General features: G+C 40.5%; 1 protein-coding gene across 5 annotated transcripts in view; it reads left to right on the top strand.

Annotated features, from left to right (window-relative positions):
• The window catches only part of LOC109892872 (opioid-binding protein/cell adhesion molecule), a 524,317-nt gene that overhangs the window by 297,858 nt on the left and 201,474 nt on the right, over positions 1–24,985 (top strand). For 3 of the 5 annotated variants that reach the window (XM_031826778.1, XM_020485720.2, XM_020485721.2), the window contains exon 1: positions 15,250–15,695. In XM_031826778.1, the coding sequence (XP_031682638.1) occupies positions 15,523–15,695 (173 nt within the window). In that variant the 5' untranslated portion in view covers positions 15,250–15,522. Of the gene's footprint in view, positions 1–15,248; positions 15,696–24,985 lie in introns of those variants that run through there. The other 2 variants (XM_020485718.2, XM_020485717.2) reach the window with 2 other exon arrangements.

Here is a 24,985-nt window from a genome sequence, read left to right as displayed (position 1 = left end):
GAGAATATAAAGCTTAAGTGTCTTCAGTTTTGAACTTTTTGAAATGTAGTGTTATTTTTTCATTAGCTAGAGATAAGGCTTCAAAGGAAATCTTTAAACTACTGAAGGTGTGCGTTAGTGGTGAGTAGTAGTATTAGTATTAGTAGTAGTAGAGATAGCAATGAGTTAGGGTTAAATGCATATGCGTTTCTTTAGGATACATTAAAAGAAGCACCAATTTGTGCCATTTACTACTATAGTTGGCAGTTAGCCAAGTAGCCCAAGTACAGGCTGAGGGCACACATTACCGCTATTCTGCAGTCCTGTTTCCGACTGGTGTTATTTACTGAGAAACAGTGAGGTAATAACAGTGTTCAGATTTAATGGAAGATGTTTAGTTGTGTGGGAGTTATTCCAGTAGGCTTTTGCCTCCAGATGGGGGTTAGCTAACCTTGGTTAGGTAGCCTCCATATAACCTGCACTGTGAACTGGCATTAATTTTACAGTAGGTATAGGTATGAAATCGACTCGAGAGTCTGGGCCCACTTGTCCCCTATAATCTTTTTCACAGTGGTGAAATGGAACAGGATAGGAAGAAAGTGTTTTCCCTCCAAGGCTTGTCAAAAAGCTCTCTGAGGCACAGCAACTTATCAGGAGTTTACCACCATGTTTTGTTTTTTACATGTGAGGGCAAGTAAAGGATGCTATCATATGAGGTGAAAGAAAAATCTGTTGATGTGGTATAGACTTAACTAGCCATGGGACACACACCCACTCACACACTCATGAGTGCGCACACACACACACACACACACGCACACACACACACACACGCAGACATCCATGCACACAAACACATACCCAGCCCAGCTGTGCATCTTCCCGCTGGTTCGTCCCCTCCAGAGAACCCAGGTGACACCGGGAAGCCACGACAACAACCCTCAGGGTAGACATCGCTGTCTCATGTCTGCCACACTTGCACCTAATTCCTCCTGCGCGTAATGAGCCACTTGATCATCATGCCACCTTTGGCTGGATCAATGCAGAGAGAGAGAGCAGGGAATGGAGTGTATTTCCCCTGCTGAGGACTCCTTCTTATCAACAAAGCATAGAGTTGCACAATGGGCCAGGCTGACCCCAATGGCTTCATGTACCGTTGTGGATCAGTATGAGAGGAGACAGCGAGAAAAGCCAGTGGAGGGTGTTAAGTGGTGGAATGCAGGGAGAGGTTATCTCTGAGTGTGAGGATTTGAACTTTCTAACACTTTTCTGGTTTAAAACATCCTTCATGGTTCAAATGAGTTTTGTGAATCCTCTCAATCACTCTAGCCAGCATCACTGTATTGCTCCTACATTTGCTGGAAGTTGAAATTTGGTTACAGCAACTAAATATAGACCAATACATATAGTTTTATGACTTTGTTGAAAAAATTGTGAAAACATAACAAAAAAATACATAGTTATGACTTGTACTCTTTGTGTTTTGCACATGTTGTCCGTCAGATAACAATGAATCAATTACAGTATGACACCATACTGTCTGCCGTCCACTCTCTTTAAATGCCAACTAACAGCTATTCAAATTTTCCAGCTGTTTCTATGTCAGACAGAGATGTCCTTTGTGCTCGGCTCATAAGTAAAACATTTCCTTTCACAAGGGAAAGGTTAACTTTTGATGTCCCTGTATGTAGTCTATTGAAATGGCATGCCAAGACCGCACAATGACAGGTGTAATAAAGGAAAAATAATAGCTGCTGAATATCATAAATAATTGGATGCCTAACATCTGCTATGACATTTGTTCACTTTTGATTGCCAAACAATGGCATTCGTTTCATAATTGCCGTGCTCACGACTGAACTCGTCATCTAAACGAATTTGCTCGCCAATACTACCTATAGCTCAGGGTAATCAACTATCTTACACAGTAAACAACTATCTTGATGTGACAACAGTGAACTCATATTGAATGGAATTCGGAGGAGAATATAGAGTTGAAGTCGGAAGTTTACATAAACTGAGTTTAAATATGGTGTATCACAATTTCTGACATTCAATTCTAAAAATTCCCTGTCTTAGGTCAGTTAGGATCAACACTTTATTTTAAGAATGTTAAATGTCAGAATAATGGTAGAGAGAATGATTTATTTCAGTTGTTATTTCTTTCATCACATTCCCAGTGGGTCAGAAGTTTACATACACTCAATTAGTATTTGGTAGCATTTCCTTTAAATTGTTTAACTTGGGTCAAACGTTTCGGGTAGTCTTCCACAAGCTTCTCACAATAAGTTGGGTGAATTTTGGCCCATTCCTCCTGACAGAGCTGGTGTAACTTAGTCAGGTTTGTAGGCCTCCTTGCTTGCACACGCTTTTTCAGTTCTTCCCACAAATCTTCTATAGGATTGAAGTCAGGGCTTTGTGATGGCCACTCCAATACCTTGACTTTGTTGTCCTTAAGCCATTTTGCCACAACTTTGGAAGTATGCTTGGTGTCATTGTCCATTTGGAAGACCCATTTGCGACCAAGCCTTAACTTCCTGACTGATGTCTTCAGATGTTGCTTCAATATATCAATTTTCCTACCTCATGATGCCATCTATTTTGTGAAGTGTACCAGTCCCTCCTGCAGCAAAGCACCCCCACAACATGATGCTGCCACCACTGTCCTTCTTTTTCCTCCAAACATAACTATGGTCATTATGGCCAAACAATTCTATTTTTGTTTTATCAGACCAGAGGACATTTCTCCAAAAAGTACAATCTTTGTCCCTATGTGCAGTTGCACACCATATTCTGGCATTTTTATGGCAGTTTTGGAGCAGTGGCTTCTTCCTTGCTGCGCGGCCTTTCAGGTTATGTCGATATAGGACTTGTTTTACTGTGGATATAGATACTTTTGTACCCGTTTCATCCAGCATCTTCACAAGGTCCTTTGCTGTTGTTCTGGGATTGATTTGCACTTTTCGCACCAAAGTACATTCACCTCTAGGAGACAGAACACGTCTCCTTCCTGAGCGGTATGATGGCTGCGTAGTCCCATGGTGTGTATACTTGCGTACTATTGTTTGTACAGATGAACGTGGTACCTTCAGGCATTTGGAAATTGATACCAATGCTGAACCAGACTTGTGGAGGTCTACAATTTGGAGGTCTTGGCTGATTTCTTTTGATTTTCCCATTATGTCAAGCCAAGAGGCACTGAGTTTGATGGTAGGCCTTGAAATACATCCACATATACACCTCAAATTATGTCAATTAGCCTATCAGAAGCTTCTAAAGCCATGACATCATTTTCTGGAATTTCCCAAGCTGTTTAAAGGCAGTGTCAACTTAGTGTATGTAAACTTCTGACCCACTGGAATTGTGATACAGTGAATCATAAGTGAAATAATATGTATGTAAATAATTGTTGGAAAATGACTTGTGTCATGCACAAAGTAGATGTCCTAACCGACTTGCCAAAACTGTAGTTTGTTAACAAGAAATTTTTGGAGTGGTTTAAAATCTAGTTTTAATGACTCCAACCTAAGTGTATGTAAACTTCCGACTTCAACTGTAGATGATTCTCAGGGTTTCCTGTTCAGAAAAATATGATTAGATTTCATATCTACATGGCCATGTAAATACTGTATTTGGGTAATATTGCAGACTAAAAAGCTATACATTCAACGAGGTTACATACGTATTTCGGTGAGACCTTGTCTTGTCCCGATTCCATCTGGTAGTCAAAAGGTTAACCACAGTAAATGCATAGCCTTGACCCTGGGCTAGTAATAAGTATGCCCAACATACCTCTGCACACTCACCGGCATTCTGCCTCCACTGCGAATAACCAAGGTTACTGTGTAATAGCTACTATAGTCTGTGTATTACTGGAATTGTATGCATGTAGAGCGAACAGTGCAAGCATCACAAAAATGCCTTTGAACATAGATTTTTTTTTTTTTTTTAACTCATCTATTCCATTGTAAATTCAAAAGGATGCATTTTTTTTCTGATAGCACTTCAGCAATCATGTCATGTCACATTCCACAGGTTGTCTCCACTTGTTTTTAATGACCAGCAGGGATATAGTTTTTTTTTACCTGTTCCTAGTGCTGAAGAGACAAACAACTTGAAGATTCATGACATTGGCTAAGTTCAGAGAGTAGGGTATTCAATTGCATATTTTGAGTCGGAAAGATAGCAGGCTGAACCTGATAAGCCCAGAGCCCTTGGAATGTTAAACGATTTGGTGATCAATAAAATACCTTATATTTGAAAGAGCTAAACCCAACATTTTAGCAAAGGTTTCTCCCATGGAAGCAAACAGATCACTAATCAATCAATCGCTCAATATTTTCCGCTGCTCGGCAAAGGGGTGCCGTGACATTAACATAATCTTAGATGGTAATAAGTACAAGGCATTTCCTTCATTCCAGCAAGATTCAATTTGTCCACATTTAATTTGTTTTAAATGGGTAAATGTTGTAAATCCAATCTCCATACCAAGTAATTGCTGCCGAAACTCTCTCTGTGTGTGCTTGTGCATGTGCGCACGTGTGCTGGTTTCACCACATAAAGTAGAAAGACCTACTAGGGAAAATGTAATCTGGCAATTTCATACCTGGCATTTTAAGAGAAACTACTATGTATAGCTGTAGGATCTTAATTTCACCTATATTGTAACAGTAAAATAATTCTGCAGCAACAGGATTTGAACGTTTCAGCTCTTTGCTTTCTCTTTCTGAGAAAGGTCCACTTTCTTTGGGAGAGATGGAAAGTTAAAAAAAATTGTACCCACACTACTGTAGCAGTTGAATGAGTCTGTTCACCCTGGGGAGTGGAGCTGTAGAAAATGGCAAAATGGCAGTAACTAAAATGGACAGAGGCTAAGAAGGGATGAATGAGAGTGGGGTTTAAATGCACCTTGTGAGAGACAAATATATATCCAAGAGGTAGATGGGACGCTTTGAACAACGTAAGCACAGCTTTTGAAAGAAGTGCTCCAAGATACAGTACGTTTATCTCCCTGCCGCACTGAAAAACAACCTTTTCACTTGTTGTTGAATTGGCCTGTTGATGAACTGGATTGCATTAATACACAACTTACTTGTGGTTTCACAATCCATTTGAAGCAATTTGTTTTAATATAAAGTCCTTGATGAAGTGGGAAAAATTTAATTTCAATCAACTGAATGTATTGTAGTACAGTCATAATGAAATAATGTACAATAATCTGTCACACATCCGACTGTAGCTGAGGCGCAGGAGATGACGAGCAATACTGTAATGGAATGAAGTGTCCACGTACTCAGGATCATGGCACACATTTCATTTTGTGTGTGTGTGGAGACCTCATTCCATTACAGTATAGTCATAATGAACCACATAATCAGCTATGATTTTGATCATTATATCACTACCAGTGTTTCGTTGATTAGCTAGACCACCCAATTTGGCATTTCACATCTGTGAGTGGCTATGTTTGATATTTAAGCTATCAATGCTAAATATCAGGGCAAAATAAAAATGCACCAAATTAAAACTTCTCAATTTATTTGAACAAGAGTTATAGGTAAAATGTTCTTAGATTGAATGGATTATTCCTCATTAAAACCATGAATAATGAACGGGTAGCAGCTCATGAAGTTGTCTTGCTGTTATGCTGACGTGCATTAGACATAATGCACGTCAGCGATATTATGAATAATAGATCAAATCATAAGATTAAGGCCATAAACATACAATAGCTCTCATTGTACAGTAAATAATTTGTGATACAGTAGACAAGGTCAACATGAAATCTAAGGTACTAAGTCATATTTCCCTTATGTTCCTTAAATAAAGCACTGCAATTAAAAACAAATACAAATAATAATAATAATTAGCTTTATCGGGATGATAAAACATTTTCAGTGTAAACTTAAATGACTAAAACCAGATATAAAATATGTAGAACAGATAATGGAGCAATATACAGTTGAAGTCTGAAGTTTACATACACTTAGGTTGGAGTCATTAAAACTAGTTTTTCATCCACTCCACAAATGTAATGTTAACAAACTATAGTTTTGGCATGTCGGTTAGGACATCTACTTTGTGCATGACACAAGTCATTTTTCCAACAATTGTTTACAGACAGATTATTTAATTTATAATTAACTGTATCACAATACCAATGGGTCAGAAGTTGACTGTGCCTTCAAACAGCTCAGAAAATTCCAGAAAATGATGTCATGGAAGCTTCTGATAGGCTAATTGACATAATTTGAGTCAATTGGAGGTGTACCTGTGGATGTATTTCAAGGCCTACCTTCAAACTCAGTGCCTCTTTGCTTGACATCATAGGAAAATCAAAAGAAATCATCCAAGACCTCAGAAAGAAAGTTGTAGGCCTCCACAAGTCAGGTTTATCCTTGGTATCAATTTCCAAATGCCTGAAGGAACCAAGTTCATCTGTACAAACAATAGTACGCAAGTATAAACACCATAGGACGACGCAGCCATCATACCGCTCAGGAAGGAGACACGTTCTGTCTCCTAGAGATGAATGTACTTTGGTGCGAAAAGTGCAAATCAATCCCAGAACAACAGCAAAGGGCCTTGTGAAGATGCTGGATGAAACAGGTACAAAAGTATCTATTTCCACAGTAAAACGAGTCCTATATCGACATAACCTGAAAGGCCGCTCAGCAAAGAAGAAGCCACTGCTCCAAAACCGCCATAAAAAAGCCAGACTACGGTTTGCAACTGCACATGGGAACAAAGATTGTACGTGAAGCACGAGGGTGGCAGCATTATGTTGTGGGGGTGCTTTACTGCAGGAGAGACTGGTGCACTTCACAAAATAGATAGGCATCATGAGGTAGGAAAATTATGTGGATATATTGAAGCAACATCTCAAGACATCAGTCAGGAAGTTAATGCTTGGTTGCAAATGGGGCTTCCAAATGGACAATGACACCATGCATTCTTCCAAAGTTGTGGCAAAATGGCTGAAGGACAACAAAGTCAAGGTATTGGAGTGGCCATCACAAAGCCCTGACCTCAATCCCATTGAACATTTGCGGGCAGACCTGAAAAAGTGTGCGTGAGCAAGGAGGCCTACAAACCTGACTCAGTTTCACCAGCTCTGTCAGTATGAATGGGCCAAAATTCACCCACCTTATTGTGGGAAGCTTGTGGGAGGCTACCTGAAACGTTTGACCCAAGTTAAACAATTTAAAGGAAATGCCACCAAATACTACTTGAGTATTTAAACTTCTGACCCACTGGGAATGTGATGAAAGGGGCGGCAGGGTAGCCTAGTGGTTAGAGCGTTGGACTAGTAACCGGAAGGTTGCAAGTTCAAACCCCGTTCAAACCCCCGAGCTGACAAGGTACAAATCTGTCATTCTGCCCCTGAACAGGCAGTTAACCCACTGTTCCTAGGCTGTCATTGAAAATAAGAATTTGTTGTTAACTGACTTGCCTAGTTAAATAAAGGTTTAAAAATAAATCAAATGTGAAATAAATCACTCTACTATTATTCTGACATTTCACATTCTTAAAATAAAGTGGTGATCCTAACTGACCTACTACAGGGAAATTTTACTCGGATTATATGTCGGGAATTGTGAAAAATTGAGTTTAAATTTATTTGGCCAAGGTGTATATAAACTTCTGACTTCAACTGTATTTTTTGAAGAACAATCACTAAAATGAAAAATAAACAGTCAGGGAGAATCAGGAATTCCCAAAATATCATGCCATTTTGTTGGCGTCACTCAGATTGCATAAGCATGGCATGGTGTAGAATTGCAGGAAATTCACTTTAAAACTGCACATGATCTCTTAGCCCCATGGCAAATCTGTTGAATTGCAGGAAATTAGGTTTAATACAGCAAAATATTCTGTCTGCGGCCAAGAGGACGCCCTTTAAAACCACACCATTGGCCACTCCCACTACCCCAGACAGATAGAAAGATCAACGGAAGTGGGGAAAAATGTGATTTTAATCATTTTCAAATGGATGGCCCGCTGACATTACATTTAGTGTTATTATTGGTTGTCTCAGATTTCCCAAGGTGAAATAAATAGTTCTGACAGCTTTACTACTGCATTGGCAGGGCAGCTATGTGTGACCCCTCCGTGTTATTGCTAAGGGAGTATAGGACGACCAGTGGTCTTAGATAGTAATATCCATCCAGTCATATTCAGATTTCCCTATTTCACCCGATTGAGAAATGTACTGTGTAGCAGTCAAAACATAGGCCTGGCATATACATGATCCTATTGTGGCCACAGAGAAGATCAAAGGTTGCAGATGATGGTAACGATCATGGATTAACCAACAGATGAAAGACTACTAGAGCCTTGAGTCAAGGCAGTGACAAATACCACCATCCTTTCTGTTCACCCTTGGAAAGAGAGAGAAAAAGAAAGCGAGAAAGAGCAAGCGAGTAAGAGAGAGAGAGAGAGAAAAAGAGAAGGCAAGCCAGTGAGAAAATTGAAGAGGGATGTGGGAAGCAGGTAAATCAAAGGGAGTTGTGTGGATTTCCTAAACCAAACAAGTTGTTCCAAGCGGTGTGTAATTCACTCCACAGATGATGGGTTTTACAGCCCTTTTGCCTGTATTCTATGCAGCGGTTATCTGTAAATCTGTCAGCGAAATAATAAATTCCATTCCCCCTCTCCATAATCTAATTTGCCTTTGGTGCCAACGGTGCATCAAATGCCTCTGACTTCTTCTCCGGTGGCGGAATCCTGCACTAGTTGTCTTGGCGCTGGCTGCTGTCGCTGCGCCGACGGAGCCCAGGAGTAAATCTCACCTGTCCCACATGAGCCGCTCCGTCAACTGCCCAAAAAAATTCATTATCTCGGAATGTTTTAAGGGCTTAATGGAGTCCTTATCTTTATTTTGCACTGGGAAAAATATTAATTACACAGCGTAGGAAAAGTTCCTTGGTTATCATCACCCCCCCTCCCCCCGCATGTACTTTGTCTATCTATGCTTTTCAGTGCTGAATGCAAATGTTTTGTTAAGGCAGGTGTCGACTCGTGCCGATGTGTGTGTTTTCACAGTACTGGTGGCTGCCAATCATTGTGTCTGTTCTTGCACATCGCAACCAACCTCTGAACACAGGAGTTACTATCAACGACATAAGGGGAAATAACAAGCACATGAATGTCGCTTCTGTCTGGCAGGGTAGTTTGCTAGAAACCAAGGTGAGGTTTTTTGTTGTTGTGTGTTTTCCCCTTCACAGAGCGTGGTGTGACATTTCTCGACAAACCTTTGGAGTGTTGTAAAGGATAAAAAACATAATTGGTACTGTATGCTGAGATATCTACTGTGATGTATACATAGGAGATTCAGAGATCAAGCAGCATACAATTTCCCATTGTGTTCTTCTCCATAACAAGCCCTTTCCTACAATCCCTTGGTCTTAATGACTTTGTACTTCCTTTCGCATTTCACTGAAGCACTTACAGGCTAGAGCAGGGAGGCAGGCAGCATCCCTTCAGTATGGCGAGTGCAAAACCCCATAATTACTAGTCAGATTGAGAGAGAGAGAGAGAGAGAGGACACAAAAAGCAATGTTTTTTTTTTTTGTACTGGAAGCATAGCTAACACGTCTGTGGATGCTGTGAATTCAATAGGAGCAGGCTCATTACAGCACAACACTTGCATCCTCTACATTGGCGGGGTTTCCATGGTGATTAAGGTCTTACAACCTGGTCTCAGAACATTTGTATTATTCTGTACGTAAACCCAAGACACTCCATTTAGTATGATATGTAATGTTTCGTATGGCATATATTCATTTGTGGATGTCCATCACCCATTTTGTATAATATGTTATGAATTACGATTTGTATTACATGTTACAAATTTGCAAAACGTTCAATATATTACAAATTTGCAAAACATACAATATGTTACAGATTTGCAAAACATATGATATTTACGAATTCTAGGTAGGTGACTAGGTGGCTAACGTTAGCTAGCTTGCTAAAGTTAGCTAGGCTAGGAGTTAGGGTTAGAGGTTAGGGTTAAGTTAAAGGGTTAAGGGTAGGGTTAGGGGATGGGTTAGCTAAAAGGGTTACGGTTAGGGTTAGGCAAAGGGCTCGCTAAATTAGTTAAGGTTAGGGTTAAGGGAAGGGTTAGCTAACATGCTAAGTAGTTGCAAAGTAGAAAAAAATGTGTAAGTAGTTGAAAAGTTGCTATTTAGCTAAAATCCTAAAGTTGTCTGTGAAGAAACTCGCAGCCTTTGGGTTGCTAGACATTCACGTTATACGCCCACCCATCAACCTCGACCAACCACCCTCCTAAGTAACCATCTGTCTTATGTAACCATATCAAACCTAAGATATCATGAATGAATTTACTTGCACATCATCATCTGCTCATTTATCACTCCAGTGTTAATCTGCTAAATTGTAATTACTTCGCTACTATGGCCTATTTATTGCCTACCTCCTCACGCCATTTGCACACACTGTATATATACTTTTTTTCTATTGTGTTATTGACTGTACACTTGTTTATTCCATGTGTAACTCTGTGTTGTTTGTATCACACTGCTTTGCTTTATCTTGGCCAGGTCGCAGTTGTAAATGAGAACTTGTTCTCAACTAGCTTACCTGGTTAAATAAAGGTGAAATAAAAAAATTAAATGGAGTGTATCGGATGTATGAACAGAATAATACAAAATGCTGAGACCAAGTTGGGGCTCATCACATTGAGGTTAAAAAAGGATAAATATGACAAGTGGGTAATTATAAGTAATATTGCAGAAGAGGTGAGATAAAGAAGAGGAAAATGTAGACACGCATTGGTTTAGAGCTTAATGAAGGGTTATGGTATTCTTAGCAAGAAGGTAGAAAAATAACTGTGGTGGTGGCCTTAAGCAACAGCCACCTCCTCTTTGATGTTGAGGTCTTATCAACTGACCAGTAAAGCAGTCCATACTTAAGCTTCTGTCTTTCATAAACGGTGTACTCAGCCGTTTTACTTCAGATCAGTTCAGTTCAGATGAAATCAGCTGTGTTTTCTGTGAAAGGCTTATGGTTGGTTCTGTGAAAGTGTTCACTTCTGGACTGACTTATGTTTTCTTTTTTCCTTCTGACTTCTCAGACTACCGAGTGAGCTCATTTGGAATACTTTCATAAACCCACTGTGTTATTATTACAGATACAGAATGAAACAGCAAAGGAGCTATGTAACAGCATTCAATCAAAAGCACATTAAAGATGATTGACGAATCAAAGTCGGGGAATTGAAAAGGGAAACACAGTGAACCAGATGGCCCTGCGCTGCACATCCACTTTTCTACTTTATAAACTGTGAAAGAGATGTAGAAATATATATTTTTAGATGCCTTATGACTGTGCTCCATATTCATTGGAGACGCCTATGTAAGGCCTACTACACATGTTATGAGTTAGCTGACCATGACTCCATCTGCATGAACAAAAATGATGACAAACAGTGCACTACTGTTGGAAAATGTATTTTAACTTACAAAACCTTACCAAACTGTGTGTTTCTGTGTCTTTGATAGTCAGAGTGAAATGAACTAGGTGTGAAAGCAGCTAAAGTTTATATATCATTATGGGTTCATGATGGTACATTATTAGTGACAGAGAGCAGCTTTCTCCCTCCAGAGGGAAATCTCGTCCAAGAAGATGGTATTATGTCCATGAGAATAGAACCTTATAACGAATAGCCATGTGCACAATCCCGTCTCAAGCGGACACTTTTACAATGATCTACTGCAAAAGCCCTTAGAACAGCAAAACGTGTTTATTAAAGTGCAATCGTTGAGGGAAACAAACCTTCGAAGCGGAGCAGCTGTTGTGTCGCTGGATGTCGCTCACCCTCAAGTGCTGAGGTAAAATAATCACACACACACACATCCTCACAATTCTCATTAATCTGGTTCTCCCCTAATAGTCCCAGTATAAATCTCCTATTGCCTCTAAGGCTGCGTTTACACAGGCAGCCCAATTCTGATCTTTTTTTTCTCATTTGTCTTTTGACCAATCAGATCAGCTCTGAAAAAGAGCTGATCTGAAAATGATCTGATGTGATTAGTCAAAATACCAATAAGAGAATATCAGAATTGGGCTGCCTGTGTAAATGCAGCCTTAGACTCGATTAAAGATACAGCAATAAAGTCAATTTTCTTATCAGCGCGTTGGCAACTGCATGTGAATAGATTCAAAACAGTACCAGGCTACATACATATTTTTTTTTTGTGGTGATGATGCTTGCTTGACTGCCCATGCTGGAGACATGCAGCACTGCGGTATTGAGTGTTTCAAGAGATATGCTCCCTATAGAATGATATACTGTACAGAGTGCAGCTATTCTCTCTTCCCACACAACTCTCTCGCAGAGACAGATTCAAACGAAGACACTTTAGAAAATACATGTAACTCCCGCCTAACCTGTGGTCAGTTAGAACGCATGTTAATCTCTCAAAACGAGTTGGTGCTCATACTGCCCAATACCTTTACTGCCCCCACACTGTGATGGCTGAATATAGTGTCACTGCAAAGTGCACTTAATCTGCCTTCCGTAATCTGCCTTGCCTTCCAGTCAGGGAGACATTACCAAGGGGTGATAAAGAGGGGTTCATCGGCATCAATCTTTTTATTAGAAACTAATGGTCTCTTCCACTTCCAACATGTCCACCGGCCACCTTGAGCTATAGGGCCTTCTCTCTTGTCGATTTCTTGAGCCCCTCCTATGATTGAGATCTGGGAGATGACTCATCCCTGTGGGGCGGGGGCACACCATCACATTCTGAATCCCGAGCCACTTGGAGTCCCTCTCCAAAGCCATAACCACCGTCTTCTTCAACAGACTAATTTTGGTGACTGACGCCTCTCTGGACGTTTTTCACGTCTTGTTTGCTTATTCCTAATTATAGTTTTTTTCCTGGAACTCAAAACTCTAGACGAACATATTGCGGTCGCGCACCTTTCCGGACGCTCCAAAAGCAATTCCAGTTATTCCACACTATGGGAAAACTCAGTAAAACATTAAAATGTACTGTATTGGCTTTTCAAAAGATCTAATGGGATGTAATTACACTGAACAAAAATAAGCATCATCAGCCGGGCTAATGACCATGGAGGACCTTCCCCTTTTGTGACTGGCCCAGACAGAAGTACAAACTGACATACACTTAGCTGCCACATAAATTATTTTACATGAACTGTGACAGACTGTGTGTATGCATGCCTTTTGTTGAGGACCTAAAATAGGCTAGATTAAGCAAATTGCAATCTATTGTTCACTGAGTTTCAATGGCTCCGACGACATATACTGTATGTGGTAAATATGTTTGCGTGTATCACAAAGGATAATTTCTACTTCAGGGAACATTTTGGGTTATAAACATAATCAAGCACACCCAGCTTTTATAAAATGGCTGAAAATAAATATTTTTACTGACTCATAGGACTGATATCAGCAATAAATATGGTAAGAAAGTTGCAATCGTGTATGCCTTTACTTTAGGTGCTAAAACTATATGAAGCCTATTTGTTTGTTTAATAATGCATAAAGAAAGACATTGAGCAAGTAGTTAGTTGTTGAATGGTATTGATAATGTACAAAAGCAAACTATCCACCCAGTGGTAATTGCTCATTGCATACCTGCTACAGTAATTGTTCAACTATGTGGATGTGTTTCTGTTCCCTGATTGGTGGTTGTGTCCATATAAATAGAATCACATTCTGCATCTGCATCATTGTGATTGACAGACACAGGGTCATGTTCAGTAGTCACGAAATGGAGGTTGTAACTGCATTTCTACTATAAAAACAATTGTTTTTGGTTTCAAAGTGTTTCCTGTTCCATACTTTTAATAACGACTGCCTATAATTTCATTTGGCCCTCCTTAAAAGATGGGCTTAATGTGTATAGGAGAGTCTTCCACTAAATAACTGCCGTTGAACTGCAACTTTTTAGGGACCTACCCTTCACACTCATTTAAACTTTGGCTGCACAAATGATTTTTAGGAATCAATAATGGAACTCCTGGAATGATGGCTCGCTTAGGCTATATAAATGCACTGCTATTAGGCCTCCCGAGTGGTGCAGCGGTCTAAGGCACTGCAGTGCTTGAGGCATCACTACAGATCCGGGGTCGATCCCGGGCTGTGTCGAAGCCGGCCGCGACTGGGAGACCCATGAGGCGACGCACAATTGGCCCCAGCGTCGTCCGGGTTAGGGAAGGGTTTGGCCGGACGGGATGTCCTTGTCCCATCGCGCTCGATTGACTTCCGTGGCGGGCCGGCCGCCTGCATGCTGACACGGTTGCCAGTTATACAGTGTTTCCTCCGACACATTGGTGCGGCTGGCTTCAGGGATAAGCGAGCAGTGTGTCAAGAAGCAGTGTGGCTTGGATTGGTCGTGTTTCTGAGAAGGCATGACTCTCGACCTTCACCTCTCCCGAGTCCGTACAGGAGTTTCAGCGATGGGACAAGACTGTAACTACCAATTGGGGAGAAGGGGTAAGAATATAAATGCACTGCTATTAGATGATTGACACAAACGTAATAGCCAGGAGTGTGAAAATACATGTTATGAGTCATGGGCAGTATATTTAGTCTGTTTGCCTTCATCCACACCACCGAAACAGTTGAGTCATACCCTGCAATTTCACTTCAATTTCCCCAATTCAAGGTTTGAACAATATAGTCTATCTGTAGGTCTAGTCTATATCATCTGCATCAAAACACACACAGTTGATCCATGTCTACAATTGCATCCTTGATTAACAGTAATGTCCACACACCTGTACAGAGCTATTCACCAAGGTCCCTGCTACCATGACAACCCCCCCCCCCCCCCCCCCCCCCCTCCCTCCTCTTGCCAGAGTTCTTACTGTGAGGGGGTTTAGCAACAAACTCAAATTGGTGGTGCATACTTGTAAAGATTGGGGGAAATAATCGATTCAATGAACCTGATACTCGTTTTTGGTTTTGAATGAAAATAGAAAAGGATATTAGTGCTGCTATCCCTGCCTATTTGAAATGTGCAACAAACCCCAAGTGCTGAAGGGGTGGTGGAGATCACTAAAACTATATTGTATAGAGTCAATCACAAGAGATAATCAATCATGTGTGTTGTTGTTTGTGCTCTCTTCTTCGGATTTGGCACCAGTGGTTTGTTTAAGTTTTATCACGTCATCTCAACCGAAATACCTGTTTTAGGTTTGCTCTGCGTGCTGTCCACGACCGCAACCGTTAATTTTCCATGAACGTGAAATTGCGCAATGTCATCATCAATACAAGCATTTTGACCATTCGGAAAGGAAAAGTAAACATTTCAATGCGAGCTGCGGAACAGAATGTAACAGGCTGACAATATATTTTGGAGTGCGCAGTAAGGATAGCTACCCTCTTGCATAGACTATGCTGTACCTGGAAAACATATTTGGATTAACAGATGAACAGTAGGCTATTAACTAACCCGCGCTCGCTCCACAGGACCGCTATACGCATTTGCCTTTTAAAACAACGGAAGCATTGTCTCGACAAGCAGTGGGATTTATAAACCGAAGATGGGTATTTGTGGATACTTTACCATGTCTTGGAAGTGCCTGGTGGTTCTGTCTTTCAGACTGCTGTTTCTTGTCCCCGCAGGTTTGCCTGTCCACAGTCAAGGGGAATCCCAAACCGATAGTAAAGTGATGGACAATATTACCGTCAGGCAAGGCGAAAACGTCTTTCTCAGGTAAAACACTTTCTCATTATTCTTACACTCACTATAAAAAGTTGTATTAACTATGAGTCCAACGTTGCTTTGCCAATTTAAAGTAAAATAAGAGTGGTTTTATGTCTGGTTAAATGATACGATTCTAAATGTTGGCTGTGCTTATGATGGAACTAAGGTGCTTATTATGGAAGAAACCCATATACAGGCATGTGCACAGATAGGACTTTACCTTTGCACATGCTCATGCTCCTTTGCACTTCCAGTCTCTAAAGTGCTGTTTTGGCTGGTGGTATAATTTCCCCCAAAATATCATTTTTTATATTTATTTTGTCATTGTTTTTCAGAACCCACTGCCCTCAAGTCCTATTGACACGGTCAAATTCGCCCCCCACCCAGTCCATTTGTTACACCTGTTGATTACGCAGGGCCAACTCTAGCCTTTTGGGGGCCCTAAGTGAGATTTGGTTGGGGGTGCCGCCGACTATTGATCATTTTGCAGTACCTTGAGAATTTTCCAGTATCTATATTGTTTTCTTAGAAGTAGTAAGCAGAATCAATATAGGGTTAACCATTAGACATATGTAAACAGAATCCATGTGATTGTGCAAAGCTGGATCAACACAGGCCTGGTCATTCAGCGTCTTGTGAAGGCCTTTGGATCATCTACCTCACAGCAAATCATTTTAGTGGCCCCCCTCTTGACGGCGGAGATATATTTTTAGTTTTGAAGTTAATTTCCTGCAATTTTACACAGAGATGGCTCCACAGGTTCAAAAGATGTGTGGCAAAATGCCTATGTGTCTTTTCTGGGGCTTGGAGTTTTTCCTGATCCCATGACCTGGTCAGGTATTATTATTATTATTAGTATAGATAGCTTCCCTTTTCATCTGTGCTATGACTATAGGTCTGGGGGTTTTCTTGTCGGGTCATGTGAATTCTAAACTCTCCTGACCTGAGGCTGAAAAACACTTTCAAACTACCACAAACCTTGTTGTGATCTGATATCAAAAGAGCCAGAGAACAACTTCAATGGACAACATACTCTGTGGTTTAGTGAACTCCTATGGCAAGGGTGAGCGTTATGCAAAGAATGGTTACAGTGTATTTTTAAATAGTAATTTCAGTTTTTACACACACACACACACACACACACTGTTAAGCAGTTGACTTTGAAAAATAAAAAAGAGATACTTTTCTACACTGAAACCTATTTACATTTTATGTCATGAAAACTATTAGTTCATCTCATTACAGTGCTCTTCTGCAATTATTCATTCTGGAAACTTTATGTAAGGCAGGGTTACATTTAACACTATACACAGTAGACTTGGTAGCAAAGTATTTTTTTTATGTGTAAGTAATAATACCACTAACCTTGTGTTGTCCTGATTGGTTCCCTGGCGCTCACTGTAGGAACCGATTACCTGTTAAATCTATATATTCAATCATTAAATCAACATTTTAATTGAAAACAATATCCCCGTTTTAATGAAGTAGATTTTATTGAATGTCACTCATTCCATTGCACTCTATTCTAACCTAACCTGCTAGTCGAAAAAGACTGACACCATGGCTGCCTATTGTATTTGTGAAAGTTATGGTGGTGCCAGAATCTACCAATTCTCTCTTTCTGCATTAGCCATCCATTTTGTTATGGTTGGACAAATGTTTTCAATTGATCTGTGCCGACTGCTCTGTGGCGAATTTGTTGTTTTTTAAAAACTTTTATGACAGTGTAATTTGTGCCACAAATATTTGTGAATAATCACCAGCAGTGGAAATATAATAATATGCCAACAAACATTAATGGACTAACAAACTGACTGACTAACCTTTTCAGGCACTTCAGTATCCATTGGCCTTGGATAGATAGCAGCAGCAGATAATTTCATCTTCTTTATCCTGTGCCAAATACATTTATTCAGTGAGTCTAAATTATTAATATTAGCTGCTGGCTGCATGATTGCATCAACCTAGCTAGCTGAAGTTAGCTAGCTATCTAGCTAGGCTACTCTAAATATAACATTAGTAGTTTTGTGACCTAGCTATAGATTGGATAATTCTAGATAGTTTTCTCTTTCACTCTTTCATGAGGCAGGCGGGAGAGAAAGGTTTCCACTAAATAACACAGCCACAAAGTCAGATTCCGTCAGGATTCCACTTGGTTTCCACTAGCTTCTTTCTGTGTAGCCAGCCACAAAGTCAGATTCCACAGCCACAAAAATGTTTTTTGGGGGTATTAGTTTAAGGTTAGGGTTAGGCATAAGGTTAGCAGTGTGGTTAATGTAGGCTAGGTTTAAAATCAGATTTTAAGAATACAAATTGTAGGAATGGGTGTGGTTTATGAGTTTGTGGCTATAGAAGCTAGTGTTAACCTTTGTGACGACTATTCCACAGACTGAAGAGGAGCGTGAGCCAAGAATAAAACAAGTGCAGAGTCCAGCAACGAGGTGCCGGTGCAACCAAACTTAGTTGTTGAGAGGTGTGGTTTATAGGCCCTGTAAACTGTAGCTAGAAGACTACTGTGAAACCACCTGTTGCAGCGAGCGTGGGGGTTACTGCTTAAAATCCTAGGGACAGGGTTTTCCTAGACTAGACAAAAGAGAGGCAAAGGAAATTGCGTGAGGTGCTATGTCAACTTGTCCAATAAGAAACGTCTGCTTTCTTTTCCGTTGCAAAAGTTTTTCTATGATGTGAACTAATGAATAATGGTGCTTTCAAGACAACTTGGAACTCTGTAAAAAAAAGGTCACATCATGATGTCAGTGATCTTCAGGTCGGAAAGTCTGAGCGCTAGAAAGATGTCAGAGTTTCCGACATGGAATTCAGAGTTGGTTAACTGCTCAAAAAGATTTCCCAGTTGTTTTGAACGTGGCATATGCCTGATAAACGCGTTCAGTGGTGCAGCTTTGAGTGGTGTGGCGGCGCCTACCAGATTGAAAAGTACTGGGGCAAATGCTGTCTCGCCACATGTTTTCCGGCAGCTCTTATTCTACAGATTATTCCATGGGACGAAGAATATATTTTTTTGCAGTTTTATAGCTAATTTCCTGCAATTCTACCCATTTAGCCATGGGATGGAGATAATTTTTTGCAGTTTTAAAGCAATTTTTTAAAGCTACAACTGCCGCTTTTATTTTAGGTCAGAATAAATACAAGTTACGGTCTCTCAGTTCCTAAAATCAGAACGGATCATGGGGAAAAAGTGTTTTAGTTACTCAGCTCCGTGGTCTTGGAATTCTCTCCAGCTGATCTTGAAACTCCAAGATCTTATTTCCTTGGAGGAGTTTAAACGTTTGGTTGAGTCACATGTTACTGAGGAATTTGATTGTCATTAGGACTTCATGCTGTGGTACATATGATAGATTTGTATCTATGATGCTTGTATGTTTCTGTAATTGTAACATACTGTATGTGTGTATGTCACATTTTGTTTATGGTGTGTCTATGTCAGTAAATTGTTATGTCAGATTTTTCTGAAACATTATTATTCTCTCCTCCTGCTGTCTTGGTTGGACCAGGTGTCTCTTGGCAAATAGTTTGTATCTAAATGAGACTAAACTGTCTAAATAAAGCTTTAAAAATCCCTAAAATTATACATATTTTGCCATGGTTTATGCCATGTTAAATATGATATCTGAGTGAGAATGACAAAAAAAAGTTGTCTAGACCAATAAAAACAATTATGCACATTATTCTTTTAAAAATTCTTCAAGCTCTGTCAAGTTGGTTGTTGATCCTGGCTAGACATCCATTTTCAAGTGCTGCTAAAGATTTTCAAGCAGATTTAACTGGGCCACTGACAAACATGCAATGTCATCTTGGTAAGCAATAGTGTATATTTAGGTTATTGTCCTGCTGAAAGGTGAATTTTTCTCCCAGTGTCTGTTGGAAAGCAGACTAAACCAGTTTTTCTAGGAATTTGCCTGTGCGTAGCTTTATTACGTTTATTTTTATCTTAAAAAACTGCTGATTCCTTGCCGATGACAAGCATACCCATAACACAGTAGAGGCTATTGACTTGAAAAATTGAGGAGGATGGGAGACCACCGGTATAGGCGCACACCGCACGGAGATGACAAAGCATGTTTCAAAAATCACAAAAGACTAATTATTTTAACCTAAAGCATTTAATATTATGGGGAATGTGAATGCGAGGGCTACTTACAGTTTTGGGAAGGGATCACAGCAGTGATTGAATGAGGGTATGAGGCATGAATTGAGGTGTTCAGAGGCTTGACTTCAGTGCAGGACAGGGGTTGAGGTGTTCATAGGCTTCAGTGCAAGGACAGGCTCATCATGGATGGATGGTGTTGTTGGAGAGTTAGTCCAAGTAAGGACTAAGAATAATTTAGTCCAAGCAAGGACTAAAATCATTGATGCATGTTCATCCCATACAGCATGTCAGACCTCTAATGTTTAGGTATAGACTGGGCTGCTGCAACATTTATGTAATGAGTTTTTACTTGTGTCTGTCCGGAGTGATTTTTAACATTTTATTTATATACGTGCTGGAGCATGTGCTTCGAGTGGGTGCTGCTATGGTGACCGGTGAGCTGAGATCAGGCGGGGCTTTACCTAGCAGAGACTTAATGATAACCTGTAGCCAGTGGGTTTGGCGACGAGTATGAAGCGAGGGCCAACCAACGAGAGCGTACAGGTCGCAATGGTGGGTAGTGTATGGGGCTTTGGTGACAAAACGGATGGCACTGTGATAGACTGCATCCAGTTTGTTGAGTAGAGTGTTGGAGGCTATTTTCTAGATGAAGTCGAGGATCGGTAGGATGGTCAGTTTTACGAGGTTATGTTTGGCAGCATGAGTGAAGGATGCTTTGTTGCGATATAGGAAGCCGATTCTAGATTTAATTTTGGATTGGAGATGCTTAATGTGAGTCTGGAAGGAGAGTTTACAGTCTAACCAGCCACCCAGGTATTTGTAGTTTTCCACGTCCAGAGTAGTGATGCTGGATGGGCGAGCAGGTGCGGGTAGTGATCGATTGAATAGTATGCATTTAGTTTTACTTGCGTTTAAGAGCAGTCGGAGGCCACGGAAGGAGAGTTGTATGGCATTGAAGCTTGCCTGGAGGGTTGTTAACACAGTGTCCAAAGAAGGGCCAGAAGTATACAGAATGGTGTTGTCTGCGTAGAGGTGGATCAGAGACTCACCAGCAGCAAGAGCGACATCATTGATGTATACAGAGAAGAGAGTCAGTCCAAGAATTGAACCCTGTGGCACCCCCACAGAGACTGCCAGAGGTCCAGACAACAGACCCTCCGATTTGACACACTGAACTCTATCAGAGAAGTAGTTGGTGAACCAGGCGAGGCAATCATTTGAGAAACCAAGGCTGTCGAGTCTGCCGATGAGGATGTGGTGATTGACAGTGTCGAAAGCCTCGGCCAGATCAATGAATACGGCTGCACAGTAATGTTTCTTATCGATGGCGATTAAGATATCGTTTAGGACCTTGAGCGTGGCTGAGGTGCACCCATGACCAGCTCTGAAACCAGATTGCATAGCAGAGAGGGTATGGTGAGATTTGAAATGGTCGGTAATCTGTTTGTTGACTTGGCTTTCGAAGACCTTAGAAAGGCAGGGTAGGATAGATATAGGTCTGTAGCAGTTTGGGTCAAAAGTGTCCCCCCCCTTTGAAGAGGGGGATGACCGCAGCTGCTTTCCATTCTTTGGGAATCTCAGACGACACGAAATAGAGATTGAACAGGCTAATAATAGGGGGTGCATAAATTTCAGCAGATCATTTTAGAAAGACAGGGTCCAGATTGTCTAGCCCGGCTGATTTGTAGGGGTCCATATTTTGCAGCTCTTTCAGAAAATCACCTGACTGGATTTGGGAGAAGGAGAAATGGGGAAGGCTTGGGCGAGTTGCTGTGGGTGGTGCAGTGCTGTTGACCGGGGTAGGGATAGTCAGGTAGAAAAATGCTTATTGAAATTCTCAGTTATAGTGGATTTATCAGTGGTGACAGTGTTTCCTATCTTCAGTGCAGTGGGCAGCTGGGAGGAGGTGTTCTTATTCTCCATGGACTTTACAGTGTCCTAGAACTTTTTTGAGTTAGTGTTGCAGGAAGCAAATTTCTGCATGAAAAAGCTAGCCTTGGCTTTTCTAACTGCCTGTGTATATTGGTTTCTAGCTTCCCTGAAAAGCTGCATATCACAGGGGCTGTTCGATGCTAATGCAGAACGCCATAGGACGTTTTTGTGTTGGTTAAGGGCAGTCAGGTCTGGGGAGAACCAAGGACTATATCTGTTCCTGGTTCTAAATTTCTTGAATGGGGCATGCTTATTTAAGATGGTTAGGAAGGCATTTAAAAAATATATCATAAACATTCTATTGAAATAGTTACTTGCATAGTGGAGTTTTTGTTAAGACATATAGCTAGCTATCTAAACAATTAACCATAATCTTAACTCATAAAGTTACTACCCTGCATGAATCTGCACGTAGCTAACCAACCAGGTTCAATGTAACTAGCTAAGATTAGGCTATAACTAGCAATGCAAATGGCTCTGAGATACAGATAATATTACTACACAGATCATACATGTAACGTTAGCTGGCTAGCTAACAGTACACTTTAACTTGGAATGAAAACGACTTTCTGAGAAAATTAGAAACGTGTGATATCTGAAAATGTAGATGGCTAGATAATCTTCCCCGTCCGTATACATGGATGGCCGCTTCCCTGTCACGATTGCCATGGTTGCCCTTAGTTTAAAGATGTATTCCGGAGACCTGTGTTTTTATACAACAGCCTTCTGTGTGTTCTTTCCGACTCCGTCCTTCATATTTGCAATCAAATGCCATAATCTCCTTAGCTATCATACTCTAATTCCACTGATTTCATAACTCAGTCCTCCAGAAAGTGGAAAGCAACACTTATGCAGTTCTACTACTTGATATCTCATGTTATAGAAGAGCGTGCTACATGGCAGACCAATTGGAACTCATCTCTCTGCATGTCCAGCCCACTCAATATCTCAGCCTATCATGGCTAGTGGGAAGATTGCTGACTTTTTCTATGGCTCCTAATTTAACAATTTATTTGTATTTACAGATGGTATACAAGTTTGTTATTAAGGCACATGAAAGTTCACTTGTTCCAGAAGGCATTTCTGCCAAAAAAAACACATTTTTGATTTAAAAAAAGTTTACGTTCATATAGCGCTCCTGTGAAGCAGTGATATTCTTATTTATAATAAAAGTGACTCCAAAATGACACAATACATTCTTTACCATTAATTTATATTGGGCACAACATTTTCTGAAACACAATCATAACCAACTGCAAATGCATCCATCAAGTTTGTAGAGTCACAAGCTTGATGTAGTTGTTGTAGTTGCGTGCTAGAAATATGGGACCAAATACCAAACTTTTCAATACTTTATTTCTGAGACTTTTATGGGTGTCAGTAATATTGACCCTTGGCTTTAAAAAAAATGTATTACTTCAAATAAATATTTTTCTCCGAATAGTTATATTAGTATAAAATAATATTTGTAAATTTTTTGGAGCGTTACTTCAGGATTGGAATATTTATTTTATATTATTGTCCATATTTTTCAAGGGTGTTAATTTCAGACCCCACTATATATATATATATATATATATATAGGACTTTCAACTCCCTCCAAAGATTTTCTATGGAGTTGAGATCTGGAGACTGGCTAGGCCACTCCAGGACCTTGAAATGCTTCTTACGAAGCTACTCCTTCGTTGCCCGGGCGGTGTGTTTGGGATCATTGTCATGCTGAAAGACCCAGCCACGTTTCATCTTCAATGCCCTTGCTGATGGAAGGAGGTTTTCACTCAAAATCTCACGATACATGGCCCCATTCATTATTTCATTTACACGGACCAAACGTCCTGGTCCCTTTGCAGAAAAACAGCCCCAAAGCATGATGTTTCCACCCCCATGCTTTACAGTAGGTATGGTGTTCTTTGGATGCAACTCAGCATTCTTTGTCCTCCAAACACGACGAGTTGAGTTTTTACCAAAAAGTTATATTTTGGTTTCATCTGACCATATGACATTCTCCCAATCCTCTTCTGGATCACCCAAATGCTCTTTAGCAAACTTCAGACGGGCCTGGACATGTACTGGCTTAAGCAGGGGGACATGTCTGGCACTGCATGATTTGAGTCCCTGGCGGCGTAGTGTGTTACTGATGGTAGGCTTTGTTACTTTGGTCCCAGCTCTCTGCAGGTCATTCACTAGGTCCCCCCGTGTGGTTCTGGGATTTTTGCTCACTGTTCTTGTAATCATTTTGACCCCACGGGGTGAGATCTTGCGTGGAGCCCCAGATCGAGGGAGATTATCAGTGGTCTTGTATGTCTTCCATTTCCTATTAATTGCTCCCGCAGTTGAATTCTTCAAACCAAGCTGCTTACCTATTGCAGATTCAGTCTTCCCAGCCTGGTGCAGGTCTACAATTTTGTTTCTGGTGCCCTTTTACAGCTCTTTGGTCTTGACCATAGTGGAGTTTGGAGTGTGACTGTTTGAGGTTGTGGACAGGTGTCTTTTATACTGATAACAAGTTCAAACAGGTGCCAATAATACAGGTAATGAGTGGAGGACAGAGGAGCCTAATAAGGAAGGTGTTTTCAGGTCTGTTGAGAGCCAGAAATCTTGCTTGTTTGTAGGTGACCAAATACTTATTTTCCACCATAATTTGCAAATAAATTCATAAAAAATCCTAGAATGTGATTTTCTGGTTTTTCTTTCTCATTTTGTCTGTAATAGTTGAAGTGTACCTATGATTAAAATTACAGGCCTCTCTCTTCTTTTTAAGTGGGAGAACTTGCACAATTGGTGGTATTTGATACACTGCCGGTTTTCCTACTTACAAAGCATGTAGAAGTCTGTAATTTTGTATCATAGGTACACTTCAACTGTGAGAGAATCTAAAACAAAAATCCAGAAAATCACATTGTATGATTTTTAAGTAATTATTTGCATTTTATTTGATGACATACGTATTTTATCACCTGCCAACCAGTAAGAATTCCAGCTCTCACAAACCTGTTAGTTTTTCTTTAAGAAGCCCTCCTGTTCTCCACTCAGTACCTTTTATTAACTGCACCTGTTTGAACTTGTTACCTGTATAAAAGACACCTGTCCACACACTTAATCAAACAGACTCCAACCTCTCCACAATGGCCAAGACCAGAGAGCTGTGTAAGGACATCAGGGATAAAATTGTAGACCTGCACAAGGCTGGGATGGGCTACAGGACAATAGGCAAGCAGCTTGGTGAGAAGGCAACAATTATTGACACAATTATTAGAAA

Source organism: Oncorhynchus kisutch, linkage group LG6 (genome assembly GCF_002021735.2).
Source record: "Oncorhynchus kisutch isolate 150728-3 linkage group LG6, Okis_V2, whole genome shotgun sequence".
Lineage (NCBI taxonomy): Eukaryota > Metazoa > Chordata > Actinopteri > Salmoniformes > Salmonidae > Oncorhynchus > Oncorhynchus kisutch.
This window is presented reverse-complemented; position numbering and strand designations above follow the sequence as displayed.